The 26,551-nt window shown below is 40.4% G+C and overlaps 1 protein-coding gene across 6 annotated transcripts in view; it reads right to left on the bottom strand.

Moving 5' to 3' along the window:
- MAST2 (microtubule associated serine/threonine kinase 2) overlaps positions 1 to 22,616 on the bottom strand; it is a 212,254-nt gene extending 189,638 nt beyond the window's left edge. For all 6 annotated transcript variants that reach the window (XM_059374594.1, XM_059374601.1, XM_059374596.1 and 3 more), the window contains exon 1: positions 22,122 to 22,616. In XM_059374594.1, the coding sequence (XP_059230577.1) occupies positions 22,122 to 22,307 (186 nt within the window). In that variant the 5' untranslated portion in view covers positions 22,308 to 22,616. The remainder of the gene's footprint in view (positions 1 to 22,121) is intronic.
- Between the last annotated feature and the right edge of the window lie 3,935 nt (positions 22,617 to 26,551).

Below are 26,551 nucleotides of genomic sequence, written 5' to 3'. Positions count from 1 at the left end.
ATAGAGGCTTTAACTAGGTGCAGTCACGTGTACCATGCAGGTGTTTTCAACACTACATCACTATCTCAAGGCTATGTCCTTGGAGCTGCCTGTGGGACCAAGAAAGGCAAGTGGAACCCATATCCTAAGGACAGAAGGTAAGGAACCTCCCAGAACCCAGGTCCAGCTCACAGGTCAACCAGTCACATCTTTTTGATGACATTCTCCAATACTCAATTCTTTCACCCCCTGAATCTTTGGAAATATGATTCGTGGTACAGAGAAGAAATACTAATGTAATATACAGGAGATTAAGTTTAAAAAAAAAGAAATCTCTGTAGTTCTTTGCAAATATACTGTTCACTGACAACGTAGTTATGTATTTCTTAACTGCACCCACTGAAAATTTGTAGAAACAATGTCCAATATAATAGCAGGGTCCTGAGATGGAGACCTGCCCTGTGTCTGGCTACACACTCAGAGAGTATTCTGCTTCCATCCCTCTCCCTCTGCCCCTCCCCCTCAAATAAATATGCAAGTCCTACCAAAAAAAAAAAAAGCCTATTAGGATCAGGTCTAAAAGCCTAAGTAATGAACAATGCTCTTTTCTAGACAACAAGACAATCTGAGCTTCAATTAGTACAAGAACACTTTATATATGGATTGAAACACAAATATATTTAAGTGTATAACCACACTGATAATAAGAAACTAATTAACTGGTCACCTTCTGAAGATGACAGGGAACCAATCCGTTATCTTAAAAACAGGTAATTTTAAAAGAAAGAATCAAGTCTTTCTTAGATGTACTATACCACTGAGAACTAAATAATACACGAAGGGAAGCATCTCCTTAAAATGTTATTCCATATAGTGATCGAAAACAAAATGATAGAATTGCATCACCATTTTGCAACTCCCAACTACTGAATATTAGCAATGAGCATCAACAACTGCTAAAATCAAAGAGCAAACAGCAGATATTATTACATGCCTCCTGTTGAAAGACCACACAACCATCCATAATCTTGCTAAAGGAATTGAACCTACGGCCAATGAAGACTCTGTATCCAGCTGCAAACTGCAAGAAATACAAAGGACAAAAAAACGTTCTAAAATACATCTAAGTATGCAGAGCTACACTGTGGGAAACTCTGTATGTCAAACACCTCGGGGGGTTTTCAACATATAAATTTTAAGGGAAAAGAAGAGATGGAAGGGAAACCAACAGATTAAAAAAGATTTTACCATATCTAGATTTTTTAAATGGGCAAAACTAAATTGTAATGTTTTAGATGTGAACTTACAAGGAAACTATTACTTTTTAACTCAGGACAGTGATTACTTTTGGAGGTACGATGGGGCTGTGATTGAGGTGGGGACATGGAGAGGAATTTCTAGAATGGCTGGCAAAAATTGTTTTTCTTTTTTTTTTTTTTTAAGATTTTATTTATTTCTTTGACAGAAACACAGCAAGAGAGGGAACACAAGCAGGGGCAATGGGAGAGAGAGAAGGAGGCTTCCCACTGAGCAGGGGCTCAAACCCCAGACCCTGGGATCATGACCTGAGCTAAAGGCAGACACTTAATGACTGCGCCACCCAGGCGCCCCCAAAATCATTTTTCTTAACTTGGGTAGTGGAGTGGTTGTAAGAGTGCTCATTTCATAATTTTTCATTAAGCTATACATTTGTTTTGGATGCGTTTCTGTACTTGTATTTTATAATAAAAAGGTTAAAAAGAAAAAAATGAAAGAAGAAAAATAATCACAAAACAAGTAGCCTGCTACAAAAGTAAGGGTATATTCTGCTACACATGAAGTTAGAGCAGTGACAAAAAACAAGCACTATAAAAAGCATAGAAACATTTAGTGAGATCCAATACAAACGAGAAATTCTAAATCTTGATTTAACAATGAAAACAGGGCGCCTGGGTGGCTCAGTGGGTTAAGCCACTGCCTTCGGCTCAGGTCATGATCTCAGGGTCCTGGGATCGAGTCCCGATTCGGGCTCTCTGCTCAGCAGGGAGCCTGCTTCCCTTCCTCTCTCTCTACCTGCCTCTCCGTCTGCCTGTGATTTCTCTCTGTCAAATAAATAAATAAAATCTTAAAAATAATAATAATAATAATAATAATAATAATAAATAAATAAATAAAATCTTTAAAACAAACAAACAAACAATGAAAACAACACTACACAATAGACACTCTTATCCGTATTTCATATTCAAACTTAATAAGCTACTGGGAGAATTCAAACTTAGTCCAAAGCATGCTTTTTCTCCATGTTATATTTAAATGACACTAATAAAGAATTCATAACAATCAGTAAGAAAAATAAAAAGAAAGAGTCTATAGAAAAATAAGAAAGTATGTGGATAAGGAAGTCACAAGACAAAAAAATCCAAATAATAGATATAAGGGAAAAATCTAAATAACATATATAATTCACTAGCAATTAAGGAAATAGATTTAAAACACTGACATGCCAAATAAGCCTAACAAATTACCAAAAAAGTAATAACCTGGTAACACCAAGAGTTGGCGAAGACACAGAGAAACATCAGTGGCCAAAGTGCAAATTGGTACAATCACTGTAGAAAGTAATTTGGCAAAAATATCCAGTAAGAAAAACTCCTACATATATGCACAAGCAAATAAGCACAAGGATATTTACTGCAGCACTGTAATAGGGAAAATGAAAATTACCTAAGGGTCCATTATTATAAGAATGAATAAACTCATTTATTTATTAAAAATTAATGAAACTGGGGGCATCTGGGTGGCTCAGTCGTTAATCATCTGCCTTCAGCTCAGGTCATGATCCCAGGGTCCTAGGATCGAGCCCCACATCAGGCTGCCTGCTCAGTGGGAAGCTTGCTTCTCTCTCTCTTACTCCCCCTGCTTGAGTTCCCTCTCTCGCTGTGTCTCTGTCAAATAAATAAATAAAATCTTTAAAAAAAAATTAATGAAATGGATTTAAATATATTAACATAGATAAAGGTTAGCAAACTTCAGCTGCCAGGCCAAATCCTAACCATAGCCTATTTATGTCCAGCCAAGAAGTTAAAAGTAGGGGCAGCCTGGGTGGCTTAATGGGTTAAGCCTCTGCTTGGGCTCAGGTCATGATCTCAGGGTCCTGGGATCAAGCCCCACATTGGGCCCTCTACTCAAGAGGGAGCCTGCTTCCCCCTCTCTCTCTGCCTGCCTCTGCCTACTTATGATCTCTCTCTCTGTCAAATAAATAAATAAAATCTTTTTAAAAAAAGAAGTTAAAAGTAGTTTTACATCTGTAAATGGTTGGAAAACAAATCAAAGAATAATATTTCATTAAATATTTTCAATATGAAGAAAATGAAAGTTATATAAAATTCCAATTTCAATGTCTATATTATAGGAACATAGTGCAGTTACCTATTTACCTATTATCATATATTTACCTATTATCATATAGATGCTGTCATGCTACAAAAGGAATGAGTACTTAAGAGACAGTATAACAAAGGCTAAAATATTTATTATCTGGCCCTATAGGGAAAAGTTTGTTGATCCACGATATACATAATTTTCAAAAACAATGAGTGAAAAAAAGTAAGAATGAAAGGATAGATACAGTAACACATAATTCATATAAAATTTAAAAACAAATACTGCTACATCTTACTTATAAATGTCTTTCATAATGAATTTTTTCCCCCACTTGTGCAGCATCAAATACACACCACTTTCAGGATTGTGGTTTCCTCCTAGAGGAGGGAAGGAGCTAACAGTAACTGTATTTACTTCTTTAAAATCTAAAACAGGGGCACTTGACTGGCTCTGTCAGTGGAGCATACAACTCTTGATCTCAGGGTTGTGAGTTTGAGATCCACATTGAGTGGAAAGATGACTTAAAAGTAAAATTAAAAATAAATAAAATAAAAGGGGTTCCTCACTACCTCAGTTGGTTTAGTGTCTGCCTTCATTTTGGGTTGTGATTCTGGGGGGTCCTGGGATTGGGCCCCGTTGGGTACCCTGCTCAGCAGGGAGTCTGCTTCTCCCTCTCCTTCTGCCCTTCCACCCCCACTTGTGCACACGCTCTCGCTCTCTTGCTTTCTCTCAAATAAATAAAACCTTTTCTAAAAAGTGAAAAACAGTCTGCCAAAGGGGAGAAAATACCTTCAAATCATATATCTGATAAGAATCTAGTATCCAGAATAAATATAGAACTCTCAACATCTCAACAACAAACAACTGAATTTTAAAATGGGCAAATAAATAAATAAATAAAATAAAAATGGGCAAAGAACTGAGTAAACATTTCTATAACAAAGATCAAGCATATAAAAAGATGTTCAACATCACTGACCTATGGGAAGATGCAAATCAAAAAGCACAATGAGTGGTGCCTGCTTGGCTCAGTCAGAAGAGCATGAGATTCTTGATCTCAGAGTCATGAGTTTGAATCCCACATTGGGTGTAGAAATTATATACATACATACATAAGCAAGCACAAAGAGGGCACCTGGCTGGCTCGGTAGGTGAAACGTGAGGTTCTTGATCTCAGAGTTGTAAATTTAAGCCTATGTTGGGTATAGAGATTACTTAACATAAAATCTTTAAAAATTTTTTTTAATTTTAATTTAAACATTATTTAAAAGCACAATGAGATATCACTTAATCCACAAGGATGGCTAAAAATTTTGTTAGAATGTGAAAATAACAAATGTTAGAAAGGTCATGGCCAAATTGGAACCCTGTACACTGCCAGTGGCAATGTTAAAATGGTACAGCCACCATGAAAAACAGTTTGACCATTTCTCATAAACTTAAACATAAAACTACCATATGCTCCAACCATTCCACTCCTGTCCATATCACAAAAAAACTGGAAAAACAGGTATTCAAACAAAAACTTATACACAAACGTACACAAAAGGTAGAAACAACCCAAAAGTCCACCAGTTGATGACAAACAAAATGTGGCACATCCATACAATGAAATATACTCAGCCATAAATAGAAATGAGGTACTGGGGCGCCTGGGTGGCTCAGTGGGTTAAGCCACTGCCTTCGGCTCAGGTCATGATCTCAGGGTCCTGGGATCGAACCTGCATTGGGCTCTCTGCTCAGCAGGGAGCTTGCTTCCTCCTCTCTCTCTCTCTGTCTGCCTCTCTGCCTACTTGTGATCTCTCTCTGTCAAATAAATAAATAAAATCTTTTTTAAAAAAAGAAAAAAAAAAGAAATGAGGTACTGATCCGTGCTACTGTATGGCTAAATCTCAAAAACATTATGCTGAGTGAAAGAAGCGAGACATAAAAAGGCACATATTGTATGATTTATATGACATTTATATGAAATGTCCAGAATCCACAGTAACAGAAAATGGATTAGTGGTTGCCAAAGACTGGGGGGAGGAAGAAACAGGGAGTAACAAACTTAATATATATATTTCTTTCCGGGGTTATGAAAATGTGCTGGAATTAGGGGCACCTGGTGGTTCAGTCAGTTAAGCTTCTGCCTTCGCCTGGGGTCATGATCCCAGGGTCCTAGGATTGAGCCAGTGCTGGGCTCCCTGCTCAGCAGGGAATCTGCCTGTCACTCTCCCTCTGCCCCCTGCTAAGGCTCTCTCTCAAATAAATAAATAAAATAAATAAAATATTAAAAAAAAATGTTTTGGAATTAGACAGTGATAATGGTTCCACAACATCTTAATGTAGTAAATGTCACTAATTTTATGTCAAGCATATGTTACTGTAACTTAAAAAAGTCAAAGAACATGCTTCCTTCCAGGAGCCTATTATAGTGAGAACAGCTGAAACCCAGTCACTTTTCTCTCTGGCATCTCTTTGGCTTCTTCTGGCTTTTTTCCCTCTTCCCCATGGCCCACCGACAAAGTGAGAAATGCCTGAGGACAGCCTTCTCTAGCCACCAAGACTGAAGGAGTTCAGAGGCTGGCAGTGACTAGTCCTGCCAGCGGCTAAGGAAAACAAGCTTTTCCAGATCTCCTAGATGTTCTTAGAAAAAGGCCTTTACTTGCATTCAAAATGGTTATTACCCAAAACTCTGTGGACCTACAAGAAATGAAAGGAGACTATAGTCCTAGGCTGTCTATACCCGAAATAAGAGGATTTCTATATAGTTCTAGGTAAGGGCTATATTGTGGTTTGAAGCCTGGAGCAGGGACTAGCTACTTGTTGACCAAACATGATCCACCTTCCTCTTGGGCACAATTAGATTATTTCCCAACCCTTTAGCAGTTAGGCACGGCCCTGTGATTGAATTCTGGCAATGCAAGATGGGTGGAAGTAATCATTTCCAGACCAGGCCCATCAAAGCCTCCCACGAGATTTCCCCACCTGCTCCAGATGACCTTGGAAGTGATGTGCAGAAAAATGGTCGAGTTTAGATTCTTTTGAGTGTATCTGTTATAGCAACTAGTGTTCTTTAATATAAAAGACTACTACATGAGAGGTACTAATAAAATGTCCCCTTCTCTTATTGGTCAAAGGCAGGACTCATGTTCCTGGGTCACCTAAACAAAACCATCTTGAAACTATCTTGAACAAAACACGTTTGAAAAAGCAGGGGCGCCTGGGTGGCTCAGTGGGTTAAGCCTCTGCCTTCAGCTCAGGTCATGATCTCAGGGTCCTGGGATGGAGCCCTGCATCGGGCTCTCTGTTCAGCAGGGAGTCAGCCTCCCCCTCTCTCTCTGCCGGCCTCTCTGCCTACTTGTGATCTCTCTCTGTCAAATAAAATTAAATTAAAAAAAAAAAAACACATTTGAAATAGCTTACGGACTTTTTAAAAATTAATACCAACTATTTCTATTCTCTGCTTTTTAAAACATTCCTGAAAGCCTCAAACAGTTGCGCAAATTAGAAGGCCTGACAAGTCTATATAACCTCTGCTTTACTGAAATATACGCAGAGAAACTATGTGACTTGTTAATCTTCAACATATTAAGGGTTAAAAAATTTGTGCATCTACTACTCAGGATCACTCTTAGGAAGTATTGCTACACTAAAGTTAGCAAACCTAAATGTTATCACAGAATTTTTAAATGTGGTTACGTTGGCCTGAATTTGTTCTTAATTACATTCCAAAACCTAGGGAGATTACATTATCTCCTAAACCTGTTACTTAACAAAAAATTCATAAAAGGTTCCCTAAAGGGAAAAATGCACAAATTAAAGCCTCCTTTTCAAACTGAACAAAGTGAAAGAATAGTTCAATAAAACCAACAAATCAAAGGTCAAGACACATCTTTTTCTATTATATTTCTTTCTTTCTTTCTTTTTTTAAGATTCTTTTTATTTATTTATTTGACAGAGATTACAAGTAGGCAGAGAGGCAGGCAGAGAGAGAGGAGGAAGCAGACTCCCTGCTGAGCAGAGAGCCCAATGTGGGGCTCAATCCTAGGACTCTGAGATCATGACCTGAGCCGAAGGCAGAGGCTTTTACCGACCGAGCCACCCAGGCGCCCCTATTATATTTCTTTCTAAAACCAGATGAGAACACTAAAAAAATATGAATTCTATATTCACACATTCTGTGTGTGAACCTTAAAAATATGATGATAGTGGGGCGCCTGGGTGGCTGGGTGGGTTAAAGTTTCTGCCTTCGGCTCAGGTCATGATCCCAGAGTCCTGGGATAGAGGCCTTTGGGCTTCCTGCTCAGCAGGGAGCCTGCTACCCCTCTCTCTCTGCCTGCCTCTCTACCTACTTGTGATCTCTCTCTCTGTCAAATAAATAAATAAAATCTTAAAATATATATATATGTACATATATATCTGTATATATGTACATATGTATATATGAACAGAAACCTGAATGAACTGTCAAATAAAATGAATACTCTTTTATTTTTTTTTAAGATTTTATTTATTTGACAGACAGAGATCACAAGTAGGCAGAGAGGCAGGCAGAGAGAGAGAGAGGAAGGGAAGCAGTCTCTCTGCTGCGCAGAGAGCCCGATGTGGGGCTGGATCCCAGGACCCTAAGATCATGACCTGAGCCGAAGGCAGAGGCTTTAACCCACTGAGCCACCCAGGCGCCCGAATAAATAAAAAATCATAAATATATATATATATATATATATATATATATATTCACAATAACACAATGAAATAGATAATAATATCATAATATGCTATATATAAGGGATAATTAAGGCTTGGAGAACTTAAATAACTTATCTCAGGTCACAGAGCTGGGATTTCAAGCCAGAAAATGACTCAATCTTAATCATTATAAATTCATTCAGAAATATTTGAGTATCTTCTACATACAATTCTAGAAGCTAGAGATAGAGCAGTGTAGTAGATACAGTGTAGTAGATACAAATTCCTGCCCTCAGAAACCATATATTCTAATGTGGAAGAATGATAATAAACAACAAATATCTGACAATACCAGGTAAATAAAAGAAATGGAAAAAAAGAGATAAAGGGAATGACTAAGTGTTACTTTAAAAAGACTAGTCAAGAAAGGGTTCTTTGAGGAGGTGATAATGTGAACAGAAACCTGAATGAATTATAGCCAACAGACATATACATCTGGAAAAAGAACATCTCAGGTAAAGAAAACTACCAAGTGTAGAATTCTTCAAATAATAATTTTTAAAACATCCTCAGGCAGGAGCATGCTTAATATATTCAGAGACTATCAAAGCAGCCAGTATGACTACCTCTTGAACAAGAGGAAGAGTAGAAGTAAACTAGTGAAGGCCAAGAGGCAGATCATGTAGAATCTTATAGGACAAAGCAAGCTTTCCAGTGTAATGGAAAGCCACCACAGGGTTTTGAATTAGGGGGTGACAAACTCTGATTTAAGCTTGAACAAGACAATACCGATCTTTCTGTATACAACATATCATGGGGTGGGGAGAAGTAGGAACAAAATCAGACCATGAGGAGACTTTTACAGTAATCCAAATGAATGATAATAGAGGCTAAGATTAGGGTAGCAGCAAAGTTAGTGGGGAAAAGTCTCGTGCAATTTTAAGGCAGCACCAACCAGACCTGATAAACTGAATGTGGAATATGAAGTTAAGAAAAGAATCAAAGAGGGGCGCCTGGGTGGCTCAGTGGGTTAAGCCGCTGCCTTCAGCTCAGGTCATGATCTCAGGGTCCTGGGATCAAGTCCCACATCGGGCTCTCTGCTCAGCAGGGAGCCTGCTTCCCTCTCTCTCTCTCTGCCTGCCTCTCCATCTACTTGTGATTTCTCTCTGTCAAATAAATAAATAAAATCTTTTAAAAAAGAAAAGAAAAGAATCAAAGACAACTTCCAAGTTCTGATCTGAGTAAATGAGAGAATGGTAGTGCTATTTATTGACATAGGAAAGACTGGAAAGAAGCAGAATGGGAGTAAAAAAAATCAAGAATTCAGTTTTATACACATTAAATTTGAGATCTATTGACTATCCAAATGAAAACAGACATAGTCACAGACAACTGAAATTAAGAGTCTAGAGCTCAAAAGAAAGGTCATGGGGTGCCTGGGTGGCTCAGAGGGTTAAAGCCTCTGCCTTCGGCTCAGGTCGTGATCTCAGGGTCCTGGGATCGAGCCCCGGATCAGGCTCTCTGCTCAGCAGGGAGGCTGCTTCCCCCTCTCTCTCTGCCTGCCTCTCTGCCTACTTGTGATCTCTGTCTGTCAAATAAATAAAATCTTAAAAAAAAAAAAAAAAAAAGGTCATGATTAGATAAATGTGGGAATCATCAGCACACAGATGGAATTTTAAGCAGTACAATCTGATGAGATCATATCAGAAGGGAGAACAGACTGTAAAAGCAGACTGAACCTTCCGAAACTCCACTGAGATAGGAAGAAAACCAAGAGAACAAGGTCCCAGAAGCCAAATGATAGAGTGATCAACAGTGTCAAATGCAAATAGGTTGAGTGAGATGAAGACTGCAAATTGGCCACTGGGTTTAGCCACGATGACCCTGACATAAGTATTTCAGTGGAATAATGGAGACAAAAGTCTGACTGGAGTTGGTTCAATAAAGAATGAGCAGAGAGGGGCGCCTGGGTGGCTCAGTCACTGAGGATCTGCCTTCGGCTCAGGTCATGATCCCAGAGTCCTGGGATGGAGCCAGGCATCCTGCTCAGCAGGAAGCCTGCTTCTCCCTCCCCCACTCCCTCAGCTTGTGTTCTCTCTCTCACTGTGTCTCTCTCTGTCAAATAAATAAATTCTTAAAAAAAAATAATGAGGAGAGAGGAAATGAAAGCAAAGATACAGACAACTCTTCGAGTAGTTATAAGGAGAAGCACTTTCCTACTTGTGGTCAATTATTTCATATCACTTGCTCTTTTGCCTGAATTACTGCAAAAAGCCTCCTAACTGGTCTTTGTTTCCACATACCCATTTAGTCCCAGTACTGTAGCCAAACAGACTGGATTAAAATTATTAGTTCACATGATTCCTCTACTCAAAACTTTCCAATGGCTTCCCATCTCATTGAATGTAAAAGCTGAAATCCTTGCAACTGCCTACAAGACCCTTCACAAACTGCAAACTCTCCACAATCCAGCTCTTCTCTCCACCTTTCCCCTCTGAGCTCATCTATTACTCACTCCACTCCAGCCACCCTGGCCTCCTCCTGCTCCTCAAATATAAATTTTAAAAGTGGAGCCACGCTTCTGGCAAGGGTATTTCCCATTCTCTCTACCAAGTACGCCTTTCCTCAGATTATCTAAATGCCTCTGTCTCTTACAACCTTCAGGTCTTTACTCAAATATCCCATTCCAATGGGATGCCTTTCCTGATGCTATTCAAAACCACAACCCCTCAACAAAATGAATGTAGAGGGAACATACCTTAACATAATAAAGCCCAGTTATGAAAAACCAGTAGTGAACATCATACTCAATGGTAAAAAACTGAAAGCATTTCCTTTAAGATCAAGAACAAGATAAACATGACCACCCTCACCACTTTTATTTAACATAGTACTGGAAGTCCTACCTGCAGCAATCAGACAACAAAAAGAAATAAAAGGCATCCAAACAGTAAGAAGGAAGTAAAACTGTTACTATTTGCAAATGACATGATACTGTATATAGAAAACTCTAAAGATTCCACAAAAAAAAACTATTAGAACTAATAAATGAATGCAGTAAAGTTAAAGATACAAAATTTATATACAAAAACCTGTTATTTTTTATACACTAATAACAAAGTAGCAGAAAGAGAAACTAAGAAAATAATCCCATTTATAATTGTTCCAAAAAGAATAAAATTCCTAGGAATATATTTAACCAAGGAAGTGAAAGATCTATACTCTGAAAACTATAAGACTCTGATGAAAGAAACTGAAGACAACACAAATAAATGGAAAGATACACTACACCCATGGATTGGAAGAATTTATATTGTTAGAATACCCATGGAATCCCTATCAAAACACCAACAGCATTTTTCATGGAACTAAAACAAATAATCCTAAAATTCGTATAGAATCACAAAAGACCCCAAATAACCAAAGCAGTCTTAAGAAAGAACAAAGCTGGAAGTATCGCAATGCCAGATTTCAAGGTATGCTATAAAACTACAGTAATCAAAATAGTGTGGTACTGGCACATACATCAATGGAACAGAAATAAACCCATGCTTCTATGGTCAATTAATCTAAAACAAAGGAGACAAGAATATACAACAGGGAAAAGACAGTATTTTCAATAAATGGTGCCAGGAAAATTAGACAGCTACCTGTGAAAGAATAAAACTGGACAAATGGATTATAGGCTTAACTATGAGACCTGAAATCATAAAACCCGTAAAAGAAAACATAAGCAGTAATCTCTTAGACATCTGCCTTAGTAATATATTTATAGATAGGTCCCTCAGGCAAAGGAAACAAAAGCAAAAATAAACTTTAGGGGCTACACCAAAATAAAAAGCTTTTGTACAACAAAGGAAACCACGAACAAAACAAAAAAACAACCTACTGAGTGGGAGAGGTATTTGCAAATTATGTACCAGATAAAAGGTTAATATCCAAACTATATAAAGAACTTACACAACTCAAAACCGAAAAAAAACCACAAACAATCTGATTAAAAAATAGTCAGATGGGGCACTTGGCTGGCTCGATACATGGAGGGTATAACTCTTGATCTTGGGGTTGTTGAGTTCAAGCCCCATACTGGGTATAGCAATTACTTGAAAAAAAAATGGGCAAAGAACTTGAATAGGCATTTTTCCAAATTAGACATACAGATGACTGACCAAAGACACATGAGAAGATGCTCAACATCACTAATCATAAGGGAAATGCATATCAAAACCACAATGAGATATCACCTTACACCAATACAAATGGCTAATATCAAAAAAGACAAGAAATAACAATTTTTTTTTTAAGATTTTATTTATTTACTTGACAGACAGAGATCACAAGTAGGCAGATAGGCAGAGAGAGAGGTGGGGTTAGCAGGCTCCCCGCTCAGCAGAGAGCCCGATGCAAGGCTCGATCCCAGGACCCTGGAATCATGACCTGAGCCGAAGGTAGAGGCTTTAACCCACTGAGCCACCCAGGCACCCCAAGAAATAACAATTTTTGGCGAAGATGTAGAGAAAAGGGAACCCTCACGCATTGTTAATGTGAATGTAAATTGGTATAACCACTGTGGAAAACAGCATGAAGCTTCCTCAAAAAATTAAAAATAACAATACCACACAACTCAGTCACTCCACTATTGGAGAAACGGAAACGGAAAATGCTATTTTGAAAAGATGTATGCACCGTTATGTTTACTGCAGTATTATTTACAATAGCCATGATATAAAAGCAGCTCTTGATTTCAGCTCAGGTCATGAGCTCAGGGTACTGGGATCGAGCCCCAAGTCAGGCTCCATGCTCAATGGGAAGTCTGCTTCAGGATTACCTCTATCCCTGTGCCCTTCTTCCTACTCACTTGCACACTTTCTCTCTCTCTCTCTAATAAATGAATGAATTTTTTAAAAAATTAAAACCAGAGACACCTGGATGGCTCAGTGGATTAACCAACCAGTTCCTGATTTCAGCTCAAGCATGATCTCAGGGTCATTAGATGGAGCCACACTGAGCTCTACAGTGGGCATGGAGCCTGCTTAAGATTCTTTCCCTCCAGGGGTGCCTGGGTGGCTCAGTGGGTTAAAGCCTCTGCCTTCTGCTCAGGTCATGATCCCAGGGTCCTGGGATTGAGCCCTGCATCGGGCTCTCCGCTCAGCGGGGAGCCTGCTTCCTCCTCTCTCTCTCTCTGCCTGCCTCTCTGCCTACTTGTGATCTCTGTCAAATAAATAAATAAAATCTTAAAAAAAAAAAAAGATTATTTCTCTCCTTTTCCCTCTGCCCCAACCCCACTCTCTTGTGCGTGCGCGCTCTCTCTCTCTCCCTAAAAAAATAAATAAAACCATAATCCTCCATCATTCTTTATCCCCCTTCCCTACTTTATTTTTTCATAGTATTTATCCCCATATAACATACAACATATTTTATTTTATTATCTGATATTCCCTCTACTATCACTTCTCCACCTTTGGCTAAGATCAAGTGTGATATTCCCTCTACTAGAATAGAAACTCCATGAAAGCAGGGCTTGTGGTCTGGCTTTTCCACTCCTGTAATCCAAGAGTACTCAAAACAGACAAAAATTGTTGAATCAAACAATGAATGAAAGGGGCACCTGGGTGGCTCAGTGGGTTAAGCTTCTGCCCGAAGCTCTGGTCATGATCTCAGAATCCAGCCCCATGTCAGGCTCCCTGCTCAATAGGAATCTGATTTTCCTTCCCCCTCTGCCCCGCCCCTCCCTGCACGGGCAGGCACTCTCTCTCTCTCTCAAATAAATAATTTTTTAAAAAGAAAAGAATGAATTAAAGAAGCAGCAGTGTAAGATTAATAATTTTTTTTTAGAATGGAAAATATTATAGCCATGTTTGTATATTGATGACAACAGAACATACACAACATGCAACAGAAAAGGAAAACTAATTAATTTCAAGGATAAAACTCTTAATTGATGTAGAGGTTGGCCTTGATAGGAGTAGAAAGAGGTTATCCACAGCAATAGGACAGAAGGCATAGAATGTGGGTACAAATAGAGGTAGGTTGGGTAACTTATAATGGGAGCTTGTGGAAGTTTTCTTCTGATTATTTTTGCCCCCTCAGTTAAATAGTAGATAAGGACATCAACAGACAGTAAAGAGGACAGAGTGTTGGAGGTTTGTGGAGAAAAATTAAACTATCATTTAAGAATGAAAGGACTCAGGGCACCTGGGAGGCTCAGTTGGTTAAGCAGCCAACTTTTGGTTTCATCTCAGGTCATGATCTCATGGGTTGTGGGATGGAGCCCAAGTGGGGCTCCCTCCTCAGTGGGAAGTCTGTTTGAACATTCTTTCCCTCTGCCCCTCCCCCCACTCACGCTCTCTCCCTAAAATAAATAAATAAAATCTTTTTTAAAAAGGGAGGGGAGTGAATGGACTAGGGAAGGGGTGCCTGGGTGGCTCAGCCAATTAAAGCCTCCAACTCTTGATTTTAGCTCAGGTTGTGATCTCAGGGTTATGAGATCAGCCCAGAATTGCTTCAGCTCAGTGCTGGGTGCGGAGCCTTCTTTTTTTTTTTTTTAAATAAGAACGGTCACCCTAAGCATTTATTTAAATATTAATAGTAATGGATAAAAATTATAAATGGTCTAACAAAACTAACAGCTTTATGGTCACAGATGGTGAGATGCTGACAAACAAGAAATAAGATCTATGTACATTGAGATCTGGTTGTTATGAGAATGCATACGAAGGCTTAAGAAAAGGTCTATTTATAGGCTTTGGTGGAGCCATAATCCCCAATCTTCTAGGGGCTCCTGATGCTGCTTGAGAACCAGGCACAAATGACTGGGGTCCAAATACGTTGGAGGATCTACTTTTAGAAGATGTCCTTCTGCATGCGGTGGACCCCCCTTTGGTCTTGGAGCCACCAAAGCCAGTTTTCCTCCTCTTAGGCCTTTGGGAGGCTGACATCCTCTTCCTCTTTCTTTCATTTTTGGTTTTATTCATAAAGTAGTGAGAAGATATGGGCGTTTCCTCATCAAACTCCTCGGGGCCGTTTTTTCTGGTGCCCCTGCTGCTGCCTTCTTAAGATTCTCTTTCTCTCTTTCTCTCTCTTTCTCTCCCCACCCCCCCACCGCCCCTCACCACCCCTCTAAAACAACAACAAAAACAAAAAAAAACAGTGAATGGACTAGGAAAATATCATAGGACTGAGGAGTCCTGATAGACTCTTTGAGGTTCCTGATCACAAACTAAGATGTTAATATGGTCATTTTTTTCTCCAACCACATTCAGTTACTTAAACACAGGTACAAAATAGGCAAAGATGGTATAATGATGTTTGGAATTTAGTCAAGTCTCAGAGTTGGTGCAAGGATAGCTGGAATTTACTTGTGGATAAGTCACATATGACAGAAAGGGGAAATGGCAAAGAAACTGAAGGTACACGCACAGGAAAGATCATGATAGTCCATGAAATGTTAAGTTGACAAAGAAGGAAAGTATAAGCATTAGGTGACTGTCAATGAAAAGATGGTTTAAAAAAAAAAAATGACTAGAAGTTCCAAAGACCTTGAACAATTTTTGAAGAGGAAATTCTAAAAGGAGTGTGAGGGGTGCCTGGGTGGCTCAGTCGTTAGGTATCTACCTTCAGCTTGGGTCATGATCCTAGCTAGGGCCTGGGATCGAGCCCCGCATGGGGCTCCTTGCTCTACAGGAAGACTGCTTCCCCCTATTCCACTACCACTGCTTGTGTTCCTTCTCTCACTGTGCCTCTCTGTCAAATAAATAAATAAAATCTTTTAAAAATAAATAAATAAAATAATAAAAGAAGTATGAAATAGAAAAATAGAGATGATGTGAATGTCAGAGTGTAGCAAGCTCAAAACTAAGATTTTAGAGGTGGGACAATTACTTGTAAAGACAAAATATACCTAATGAACATTGAAGTAGAAGGTTCAGGTTGATGTCGATTTTTTACATCAAATATTTACTATATATTCACTGTGTACACGGCTGTAGTACAGAGATGAGGAAAGAACCTTTGGGAGTTAACAATGAGATTCAAAACTAACAGAAAACATTGTCAACTATGTCTCACTAATGATGCATTTTGTGGAAACCCTTATTCCCAATAATGTCTAGCCTCTATTCTCCCTCAAGGACTTTTTCTTCTTTACCAAGGCTAAGCCTTGATCCAACAAACCCAGTTTTCAAACCCCTTTGGGACCTCAAGTATGTGTATTAATGATGAAAAACAGTTAACACCTGCTGATGAAAAGTAATAATTACCAAGGTACCATAGGGATTTCATCAAGAAAATATAAAGTTAGTTGACAAATTTAGCAGAGTCATGGCAGCTAGGACCAGCAATGAAGGAAATATACTGACTGCAATATTTAGCTGCTTCTGATACTCATGTCTGTAGGTCACCATCATTAACTGGGGTTTTTTTTAGGCCGATCTTTAGGCTAGGGGTCATCTTAGCCTAAAGCCAAAGAAAGGAAAATCAGGGAACACTGTCTTACCTGCTTCAATCATCCCAGGCCCTCTACCCCCGCCCCACCTTTGATGAAATCAAATCTTCCAAAGTTAACAGGTTTTTAGGAGCTGGCCTTTACCCATTTTACTTGTGGATAAGACAGGAAGAAGGGCTAAAAAATTTTCTACACTGAAAACTCAGAATTCTCAAATGTCCATGTCTCAGTCACCATGTTGAACATTCTATCCCCCACACAGTTAACAAAGTAATCCAACTAAAACACAAGTAAGACCATCCTGCTCCCATACTTATTACCCTTTTACATAGTATTAAAGACCTTCTATAATCCAGGCTCCTTCAGTTTCTTAACTCACCAACTATGCTTTAAACTTGAAGCTGCTACAATACCAAACTGATTTTAGTTCCCCACACATAATATGCAGCTTCCCCTCTGTCTACTTTCTTCTCTGTGCTTCTGCCAATGTACTAACATTATGGCACAGAGGAAAGAGATGGTGCTGCTTCCCATAAAAAGAATTTTGAAAATTTCTCAATGGTGCTGAGGGAATTCTAGGAACCAAAATTAAATTCCACCTTCCTTCATCCTCAAAAATGTCTCATTTCCTTTAGTTGGCTATTTCTATCATACTACCATTATTACTCTAATCACCTAAATTCAAAATATTTGAATCATTTTTCTATTCATAAATAATTATTAGCACCTGCTGTGAGCAAAGCCATTGACTACACATTATGGCAGAAAAAATGATGATATAGTTCCTACCTTTAATCATTTACAACTTAAAAACAAAAATGAGAAATACAAAATATGGAAGTATAAAAGTGCTAAAACACTGATTCATTCATCTGTTCATTGAGCAAATATTTTTATTCAGATACTACTATATACCATGTAATGGGCAAAACAATGTAATATAGAAACAAGGTGAGATAAGAATTAGTATTTAAATTAAGTACCTATCTACTATGTGCTTCTAATCATTTTTTCCTTTAATCTCAGAGAACCCAAGCTTTCACCTTCTGAATCACAAAATTTGAGAACTGAAATTTCAGGAGATTTAAAGATGTATTAAGCACAATCAAGGATCCTCTTAGGTGGACCTCACATGGAAAACAACTTCAAAGAACAGTTTCTGAGGCATTTGAGTTAGACCTGGAAGCCTGAATAGAATTTCAATGGGAAGAAGCAGAGAAGAGTTTTTTAGATGGATGACAAATTAAAATAAGTATACAAAAATACCCATTAGTAAACAAATACTTACTGACTGCCCATTACTGAACCAGTTAAAACACTAAGGGTATACAATGATGAATAAGACAGTCTCTGAGGAGTTTCTTCTCTGAAGAGACACTTAAAGACAATTAGCATATTCATTGAGCAAGTATCTGTTTCAAGCACTACCACATATCTATGTTTCTAATAATCATTCAGACTAATAACTATGTTTCAAATACCATAGTGGGCCTTAGTTGTACAATAGTAAATAAACAATGTGGGCCTCAGAGAATTTATAAAGCCAAGTCTCGGGAACCAAGAGAAGGGGAACCTAACTTCAATTCTTCTAATAAATAGTGGTAAATATCAAGTAGACTTTAAATGCCAAGATCTCCAGAGTTTATTCTATAGAGAATAAGCTAACAAAGGATTCTGAAGATAAATGAAATGAGGGGCACCAGAGTGGCTCAGTAGGTTGTGTCTGCCTTCAGCCCATGTCATGATCACAGGGTCCTAGGATCCAGCCCCAAGCTCCACTCAGTGGGAAGCCCACCTCTGCCTTTCCCTCTCCTTTCCCACCCCACCTCATGCATGTGTGCTCTCTAGCTCTCTCAATTAAATAAAATCTTAAAAAAAAAGAAAGGAAAGAAAGAAAAGAAAAGAAATGAAGTGATCATTTAACAAATACTTATCTACTATAGGAACTCAGGCAGGTAGTGAATATAATTTTTTTTTTTACTAGAATGCAGAATAAACTAGAATAAACTAAAAGCAGAGTAAATACAGTTAAAGTATTACAACAACCAATACAAATTTATAAATGGTGAATTAGGGTGATGACTGTGAGAATAAAGATTTGAAAGGTGTCATGAAGGTAGAATCAGCAAAAACCTGGATAAGGGGGTCAAGGAAAAGGAGAGTCAAAGACCATAGATACAATTTCAATTTGGATGACAAGAAAAAGGAAAGACAGGGAAAAGCACATTTCAAAGGAGAAATAATGGATTCTGTTTTAAGGATATAGCAAGCCACTGATTCATAGATCCAAGTCTGGCATCCTATTCAGAACTTATTCCTAAATACCAATATAGTATAAAGTATAACAAGCATAACTCCATGTCATGAGAAGAGGAAAGCAAAGTCATCTGTGAGAATTTGAAATTTATTGATTAGCTAAGCTTACTCCCTGAATAAAGATAATCCATCTGACCTCATAACACACATGTGAAATCTTTATCTTTTCAAAATCAAATAATTACAAGTTATGGGCTTTCAAGGACACTATCAAATTATAAAAATCACAATATTAAGATCACGAAGGCTGAGTCTATAGTGAAAACATTAAGCACAAAAATGGAAATGTAGAGCTAAGGAAAGAGGTCAAACCTGGAAACTCAGATCACTCTACAAGGAGGTTCTGTGACACAAGGCCATGAATAAAAGACCAGAGACCCTGTTCCACATCCTTCTACCCTATTCATGGCAATGAATAGGGTAGACCTGCCAAAAAAACAGTACAATAAAGGAGAGAGCCAAGAAGAGAGGACATATCCTCAAGAAACATTTGGAAGAAAAAAAAACAAAAAAGACACACGGGAAGCAGTCAGAGAGATAGAACTGTAATGGACATTATGAAAAAAGAAATAAAAATACCAAGAAGAACACATGGGCAACAGTGACAAATAGTTCACAAAAGTCAGACAGAATGTGGACTGGGGTGAAGTCTAACAAATTTAGTCATTAAAATTCCCTAACTGCTACATATCTCTCTGCATAATTCTTTCACAATGAAAGCTTCATTATGAAAAACAGCATTATTTTTTCATTTGAAAAAAAGAAGTTTTAGTGTCCATTGTGGACATTCATGCAGTGGAAAACTACGCAGCAATGAAAAAGAACTATTTCTACAAGCAACAACATAGATGAATCTCACAGACATGATTTAATGAAAGAATCTAGTCAGAAGAGTACAAACTGTATGGTTCCCTTTATAACAAGTTCAAGAAGAGACAAAACTAATCCATGGTGACAGAGGCTGGGAAAGTGGTTACCTTTGGGGAAGGGTAGTAACTAGGAGAAAACACAAAGAGGCACTGTAGGGTATTAGAAATGTTCTACATCTCGATCTGAGTAGTGGACACATGGGTGTATTCATTCTATAAAAATTCACGGGTTAGGGGCACCTGGGTGGCTCAGTCGGTTAAAGCCTCTGCCTTTGGCTCAGGTCATGATCCCAGAGTCCTGGGATCGGGCCCCGCATCAGGCTCTGCTCAGCCGGGAGCCTGCTTCCTCCTCTCTCTTTGTCTGCCTCTCTGCCTACTTGTGATCTCTCTCTGTCAAATAAATAAATAAAATCTTAAAAAAAAAAAAAAATTCACAGGCTGAATGAACTTTGGACTTATGCATCATATTTAAGTCATACCTCAAAAAAAAAAAGTAAATAACATACAAAATTAAAAATATACAAAGTTATTGGTGACCTTGAAGACAATAGTTTTGGAATAGTTTAAGAGTAGAACTCAAACTGTAAGGAGTGCTTTGGCTGGCTCAGTTGGAACAGCATGCGACTCTTGATCTTGGGGTCATGGGTTGGAGCCTCATGTTGGGTGTAGAGATTACTTAAATAAACAAACTTTAAAAAAAAAAAAAAAAGCCAAAGTGTAATATGAGGAATGCATACAGGTGAGTAAGCTGAGACAGTGAATACAAACTCATTTTCCAAGAAGGTTGCTAATGAAGCAAAGAAGAGATAACAAGGTAACTTGGGTGGGCTACACAATGCAGGGTAATTGTATTGTTTTGTTCTTATCTGAGGTATAGGACAAAAAGAAAATTATATAATAACAAGGGCCTACCTCAGATGAGAGGGGATGAAATCAAGGACCTAAGTTCAGGGATGAGCTTCAGAATGGAGGATGAATACTTCCTTTTCTAGGATTGAAGCAAAGGATGAGTAAACACAGAAATTTTGAGATAGAGAAGGACCTGGCTGGCTCAGTTGGTAGAACATGTGACTCCTGATCTAGGGGTCATGAGTTCAAGTCCCCATTGGGCTGAGAGCTTGCTGGCTTACTGGCTAAATAAACAAATAAAAAACTGTGAGAAAAGAAGGGAAAATCAAGTAACCTTGAACTCTCTGGTAAAGCATGCAATAAGGTCAATTGGATCAAGTAAAATGAGTCAGGAAAGGATCAGAGCTTTAAATACATTTTAAAAGTTTCAAAGAGTTGGGTGCCCTGGTGGCTCAGTTGGCTCAGGTCATGATCCCAAGGTCCTGGGGTTGCACCCTGCATGGGGTTTTTTGCTTGGTGGGGCGCCTGCTTCTCCCTCTGCCTGCTGCTCCCCCTACTTGTGCTCACTCTCTCTCTGTATATCTATCTATCTATCTATATAATGAAAAATGTCTAAGTAAAATACTTATTTAAGTGATGGAAAAGAGGTAGGTCTAATAAAAGTCTTGAAAACGATAAGGATGAAGTTACTAGGATCTCAAGGAGGGCTCTAAAAAAGGAAAGCTGTTACTACAGTTCTTACTGCAGAATATTTTTTATGCAAATCCTACAAGGTCAGTAACACATTCTCCTTTCACCACACTTCCTACAGCTACTGGTGGCAACTTCTCCCTGATAAAACTGAGCTTTATCCCTTATTTCTAAATACACCTAAGCCTGATGAATGAATTATACAAACACATCCTGTCCATTCAGAAACTCCATAAATTCTTTTGCACTGCTTTCTAGCTCTGTTTTCCCATGAAGATGTTTTCAGTGGTAAACTCCCAGAAGACAGAGTCTATCCACATAAATTCAGGGCTCACGGCGCTGGATTTGGAATTGCACATATGCAAGTGTTTTTATAAGTGCGTTCTCATGAAATCGATAGTTACCAAAGAGAATCTTCAAGATTTGAACACTTTCCTACCAGACTATACGGTCATAGCCAAATCAAAGAATGCTTAGAAATGACATCGGTTTTTATAACTGTCAAGACAACCTCTAGGAAATAGGGTAACATTTACTATTTCATATTAATTTTCCCTACCTCACACTATTTACGCCTCTGGCTAACTCCTCAGAATCCCTTGAGTAAGCCTATTCTTTGCAGTTCATTTACTCCCAGGCTACATTCCAGCGTCCCTTCTTCACATCCAGAATCCCTGACTACAAACGCCCACAGGACCATTTTTCCAAACCCCAATTCCCCCATTTCCCATTCAACCCCAGGCCATGACTTCCATTTCTCCACTCCCCATTTTTCTGCCTTTCCAGACCTTCCTTTTCTCCCCACAAACTACACAGTCCCCACCCCTCAAATGCCCTGGCCCAAGTCTTCCCGCCTGAGATCCCCTCCCCCACTGTTCCCATTCAGGCTCCCGCTCCCCATCCTTTCCCTCCCGGACGTCGTCTGGCCCCCGTACCTGCTCCCTGACCTCGGGCCCCGAGAGCCCGGTCCGCTCCTCCAGTAGCTGCCTCCCAGGAGGCGCCCGCCGGCGCGGCGGCAGGGGCTGGGGTTGGGGCAGTTCCACCGCCCGCTGAGCCCCATCCTCCCGGCGGCCGGCCGGCGGCGGCGGCTGCGGTCGGTCGCGGCAGCGGCTCCGCTTCATTATCTGTGGCTGGGCCCCGCGGGCGTCAGCACTGCGACTGCCCCAGCCCCGTTCGGCCCCGGGCCGCAGCGCTGCCGCGCCAACCACCGCCCGCGGCCACCATGGCCGGGCGGGTGCCCGAAGCCACCGACCCCAGCTCGCCGCCCCTCCGCGCTTTCTGGGGCCTCAAGCGCCGCGACCTCCTCGGCGCTCCTTAGAGAGGCGTCAGCATCCCCGCCGCCTTGTCTTCTCCCACCCGGCACACGCTCCGCCGGCCACCCGCCGCCGGCTCTACAGCCAGCAGCCAGCCGGCCCGCCCGCCTCTGGCCCTGCCCCGCCCCTGCCCTCCCCGTCCCGCGCGCGCGCGCGCGCGCGCGCACGGGAAGCCCGCCCGCCGCCTCTGGTCGCGCGCGGCCTCCCGCGCACGCGCCAAAGAACGGCCGCGACCGACCCGCCGGTGCCTCCCAACGCGGAGAGTAGAACGGAAGGGGGCGGGGCTCTTGGCGCCGCTACTGCGGCTGAGGGCGCTCATTGATTCTTTCATTCATCCATTCATGAAATCGTGTGCCCCGCCAAGCTAAGCGCTAGGGATCTGAAAATGAGTTAGAACTGATGAGTGTCTTCAAGGATCTAGGGGAAGAGGGTCGAGGAACAAGTAGGAAACAAAATATACAATTAATGAATGGAATACTAATGTGTGCCCTTTTATTGAGCACTCACCAGCTGTTTTCACATCACACTTTGGATGCAGGTCTGCTCATTCTCCTGTTAAAATAAGAAGACCAAGGTGAAGTGACATGCACCAGGTCACTCAGCCAACCTGTGACCAAACTGGACAGGACTCAAACCTTGCTTTTTGTCCCTTTCCAGTTTTCTGCTGCTTCCAGAAAGTAAGACAGGCTATGGAAAGTCCTATAAACGAGGAAGAAATGATGGATTCCTTCTGGGAGGAAGGGGAGGACAAAAAGGATTGTTCTGGAACAATCCTTATGACTCCCCACTGACAATGAAGTCATGTTATAGCCCAGTCCAGCCTGGCCACAGCCAGTCCAGCTGTGGCCTGGGCAGCCCTGCCTGCACTTGCAGTGACTCATCTTCACAGCAACGTGGCTGTAGCTCAGCCTTGTCTGGCCTCCTTCTGGCTTCAGCTGGTTTGCCACAACCTTGTATTTTTCCTCTTTAGTCTTGAACACGGCTTTCTCCTAGAAACCTTTCTTGAAGATTTTCTTCACCCACTTTCACCCGCTTTTCCTAGGCCTTCTCCCTGAACCTTCTTAGAGAAGTAATAATAACCAGCATTATAGAGTGCCTACTGGAAACCAGACACTGTGCATTCAATTCATACACACAAAACAAGAGTTAAGTTATATTATTTCTAGTTTATAGTTGAGGAAACTGAGGCTCAAGTTGCCTAACATGCTCAATATGACATAGTTTATAAGTGCAAAGCCACGACTCAAACCAAGGTCTGTCAGATACCAGGCCCTACACACACAATCAAGTATACTGCCTATCACCAGTCTGCTGTTGTATACCCTGTTTCAGTTCCTCACCACCAACCATCCATTTGTGTCAACCAGAAATTTCGTTGTCATCCTAGACTATCTCCTTACCTTCTGCCCCCATGTCCAATTAACAAGTCCTTATTACTTCTGTAAACTTCCTTTCTCTCTACTATCTCCTCTTTCCATTCCATTGACACCACCTCAGCTCAAGTCTTACCTTCTCTCACCTACTTGACTGAGAAACTTTCAAAACTTGGGACCCCCAGGTACCTCAGTTGGTTGGGCATCTCTCTTCAGCTCAGGTCATGATCCCAGGGTCCTGGGATCAAGTCTCATGTTGGGTTCCTTGCTCTGTGGGGAGCCTGCTTCTCCCTCTGCTTGCTGCTCCTCCTGCTTGTGCGCGCACTCTCTCTCTCTCTCTCATTCTCTCTGACAAATAAATAAACAAAATCTTCAGAAAAAAAAGAAACCTTCTAAACTGGTTCACCTACATACACTCCTTTTCTCTTCAAACCCATCCTCCAAAAAGCCAGTAAAGGAATTTTCATATAAGATGATGTTATGCTTTGGGACGCCTGGGTGGCTCAGTTGGTTAAGCAGCTGCCTTCAGCTCAAGTCATGATCCCAGCGTCCTGGGATCAAGTCCCACATTGGGCTCCTTGCTCAGCAGGGAGCCTGCTTCTCCCTCTGCCTTTGCCTACCCTTCTGTCTGCCTGTGCTCGCTCTCTCTACCTCTCTCTCTCTCTGATAAATAAATAAAATCTTTAAAAAAAAAAAAGATGATGTTATGCCTTTATTTAAAACAAATGGATTTCCATGACCTCCAAGATGAAATGTTCACTTATTATATTTGACAAGACTATCCAAGATCTAATCTCTGTCTACTTCTCCTTCTCCTATTAATTCCTGTTGTACCAACTATTTACAGTTACACCAGCTGTCTATAGTTATCTGCATGTACAGGAGCTGCCACATTCTTGGTTACAAACATTAGAAACAACCTCTGAGTATCCTAGACCTAAGGTAGAATTTATTTGAAGGCTATATAGAGGGGCTCACAAAATTGAACAGAGACTGGAGAAGCAGGCTTATGAAACTGACAGGAAACAACAAGTTCTACAAACTGAAAATCAGGAACAATGTCAGGACACTGCTGTCACCACCACTCCCACACACACCACCAGACAATGTACTATGCTGCTGCCATGCACCTCTGCAAAAGGACTCTAATCTCTTCATAATTACATCACCATTCCAGATTCACAGTCTCTGGCAGGAGAATCCACTGACTCAGCCTCGGTAATTTAGGGACCAGAAATCCATTCTAACTTTTCACCTTCCGCTATAGGGACTACGAAAGTTAATGTAGCACAAAGACTCTAAAGTGGCCCTCGTGATCTGTCTCCTCACCAGCATTCATGTCTTTGAGTTATCCCCTCCCCTTGAGTGTAGGTGGGACCCATGACTTACTTCTAACCTATAGAATATAACAAAGATGATATGATATCTCTATCCTGATTACTTTACATTTTTTTTAAAGATTTTATTTATTTAGGGGCACTTGGGTTGTTCAGTGGGTTAAGCCTCTGGCTTCGGCTCAGGTCATGATCCCAGGGTCCTGGGATCGAGCCCTGCATCGGGCTCTCTGCTCAGTGGGGAGCCTGCTTCCCCTCTCTCTCTGCCTGCCTCTCTGCCTACTTGTGATCTCTGTCTGTCAAATAAATAAAATCTTTTTAAAAATTAAATATTTTATTTATTTATTTGAGAGAGAGAGATTACAAGTAGGCAGAACAGCAGGCAGAGAGAGAGGGGGAAGCGGGCTCCTCACTGAGCAGAGAGCCTGATGCAGGGCTCGATCCCAGGACCCTGAGATCATGACCTGAGCCGAAGGAAGAGGCCTAACCCACTGAGCCACACAGGCACCCCTTACTTTACATTTTTAAGAGTCTGTCTTGCTAGCAGACTTACTCTCTCTCTTCTAATGGTTTTGAAGAAGCAAGCTACATGTTCAGAACTGCTTATAGAGAGAGACATGTAGCAGGAAATTACAAATAACTGCTAGGAGCAAGAGGCCAAGGATCCAGGAAAAAAGTGAAAACAAAACAAACAAACTAACTAAAAAACCTCAAAGTGTTCTGTTCTACAACCAAAGGAAATTAATTCTACCAACAACCTGAGTGAGCTTGGAAATAGATCTTTCTACAGTTGAGTCTCCAGATAACACAGCCCAGCCATACCTGTACTCCTGAACCACAGAAACTGTGGGTGTGTGTGTTTTGGTTTGGTTTTGGGTTTTGGGTTTTTTACCTTTTAAATAGGCTCCACACCCAGCATGGAGCCCAATGCAGGGCTTGAAGTTATGACACTGAGATCAAGACCTGAGCTGGTATCAAGAGTCAGGCACTTAACCAACTGAGTCACCCAGGCACCCCAAATGTGTGTTATGTTAAACTGATAAGTATGTGGTAATTGGACAGTAATAGAAAACAAATACAGCCAAATACTCACTTTCTCAGCCTCCCATCAGTCAGAGATGACTATGTGATAAAATCTGGCCTAAAACTACTCTTATCCCTGTCTTCTCCAGCTTAATGAATGACAAGCCATTTTTTTTCAGTTGCTTAGGTCAAGACCTCAGAATGATCCTTGATCCATTGATCATGATCCAGAATTATTCTCTTTCTCATACACATCACACCCACTCCACTAGCAAATCTTATGCAAATTAAGAGGATATTACAAAATCTGGGAGAGAGGTGA

This window comes from Mustela nigripes, chromosome 14 (assembly GCF_022355385.1).
Source record: "Mustela nigripes isolate SB6536 chromosome 14, MUSNIG.SB6536, whole genome shotgun sequence".
NCBI lineage: Eukaryota > Metazoa > Chordata > Mammalia > Carnivora > Mustelidae > Mustela > Mustela nigripes.
The sequence above is the reverse complement of the archived record's forward strand: the minus strand, read 5'-3'. Positions and strand labels throughout refer to the sequence as shown.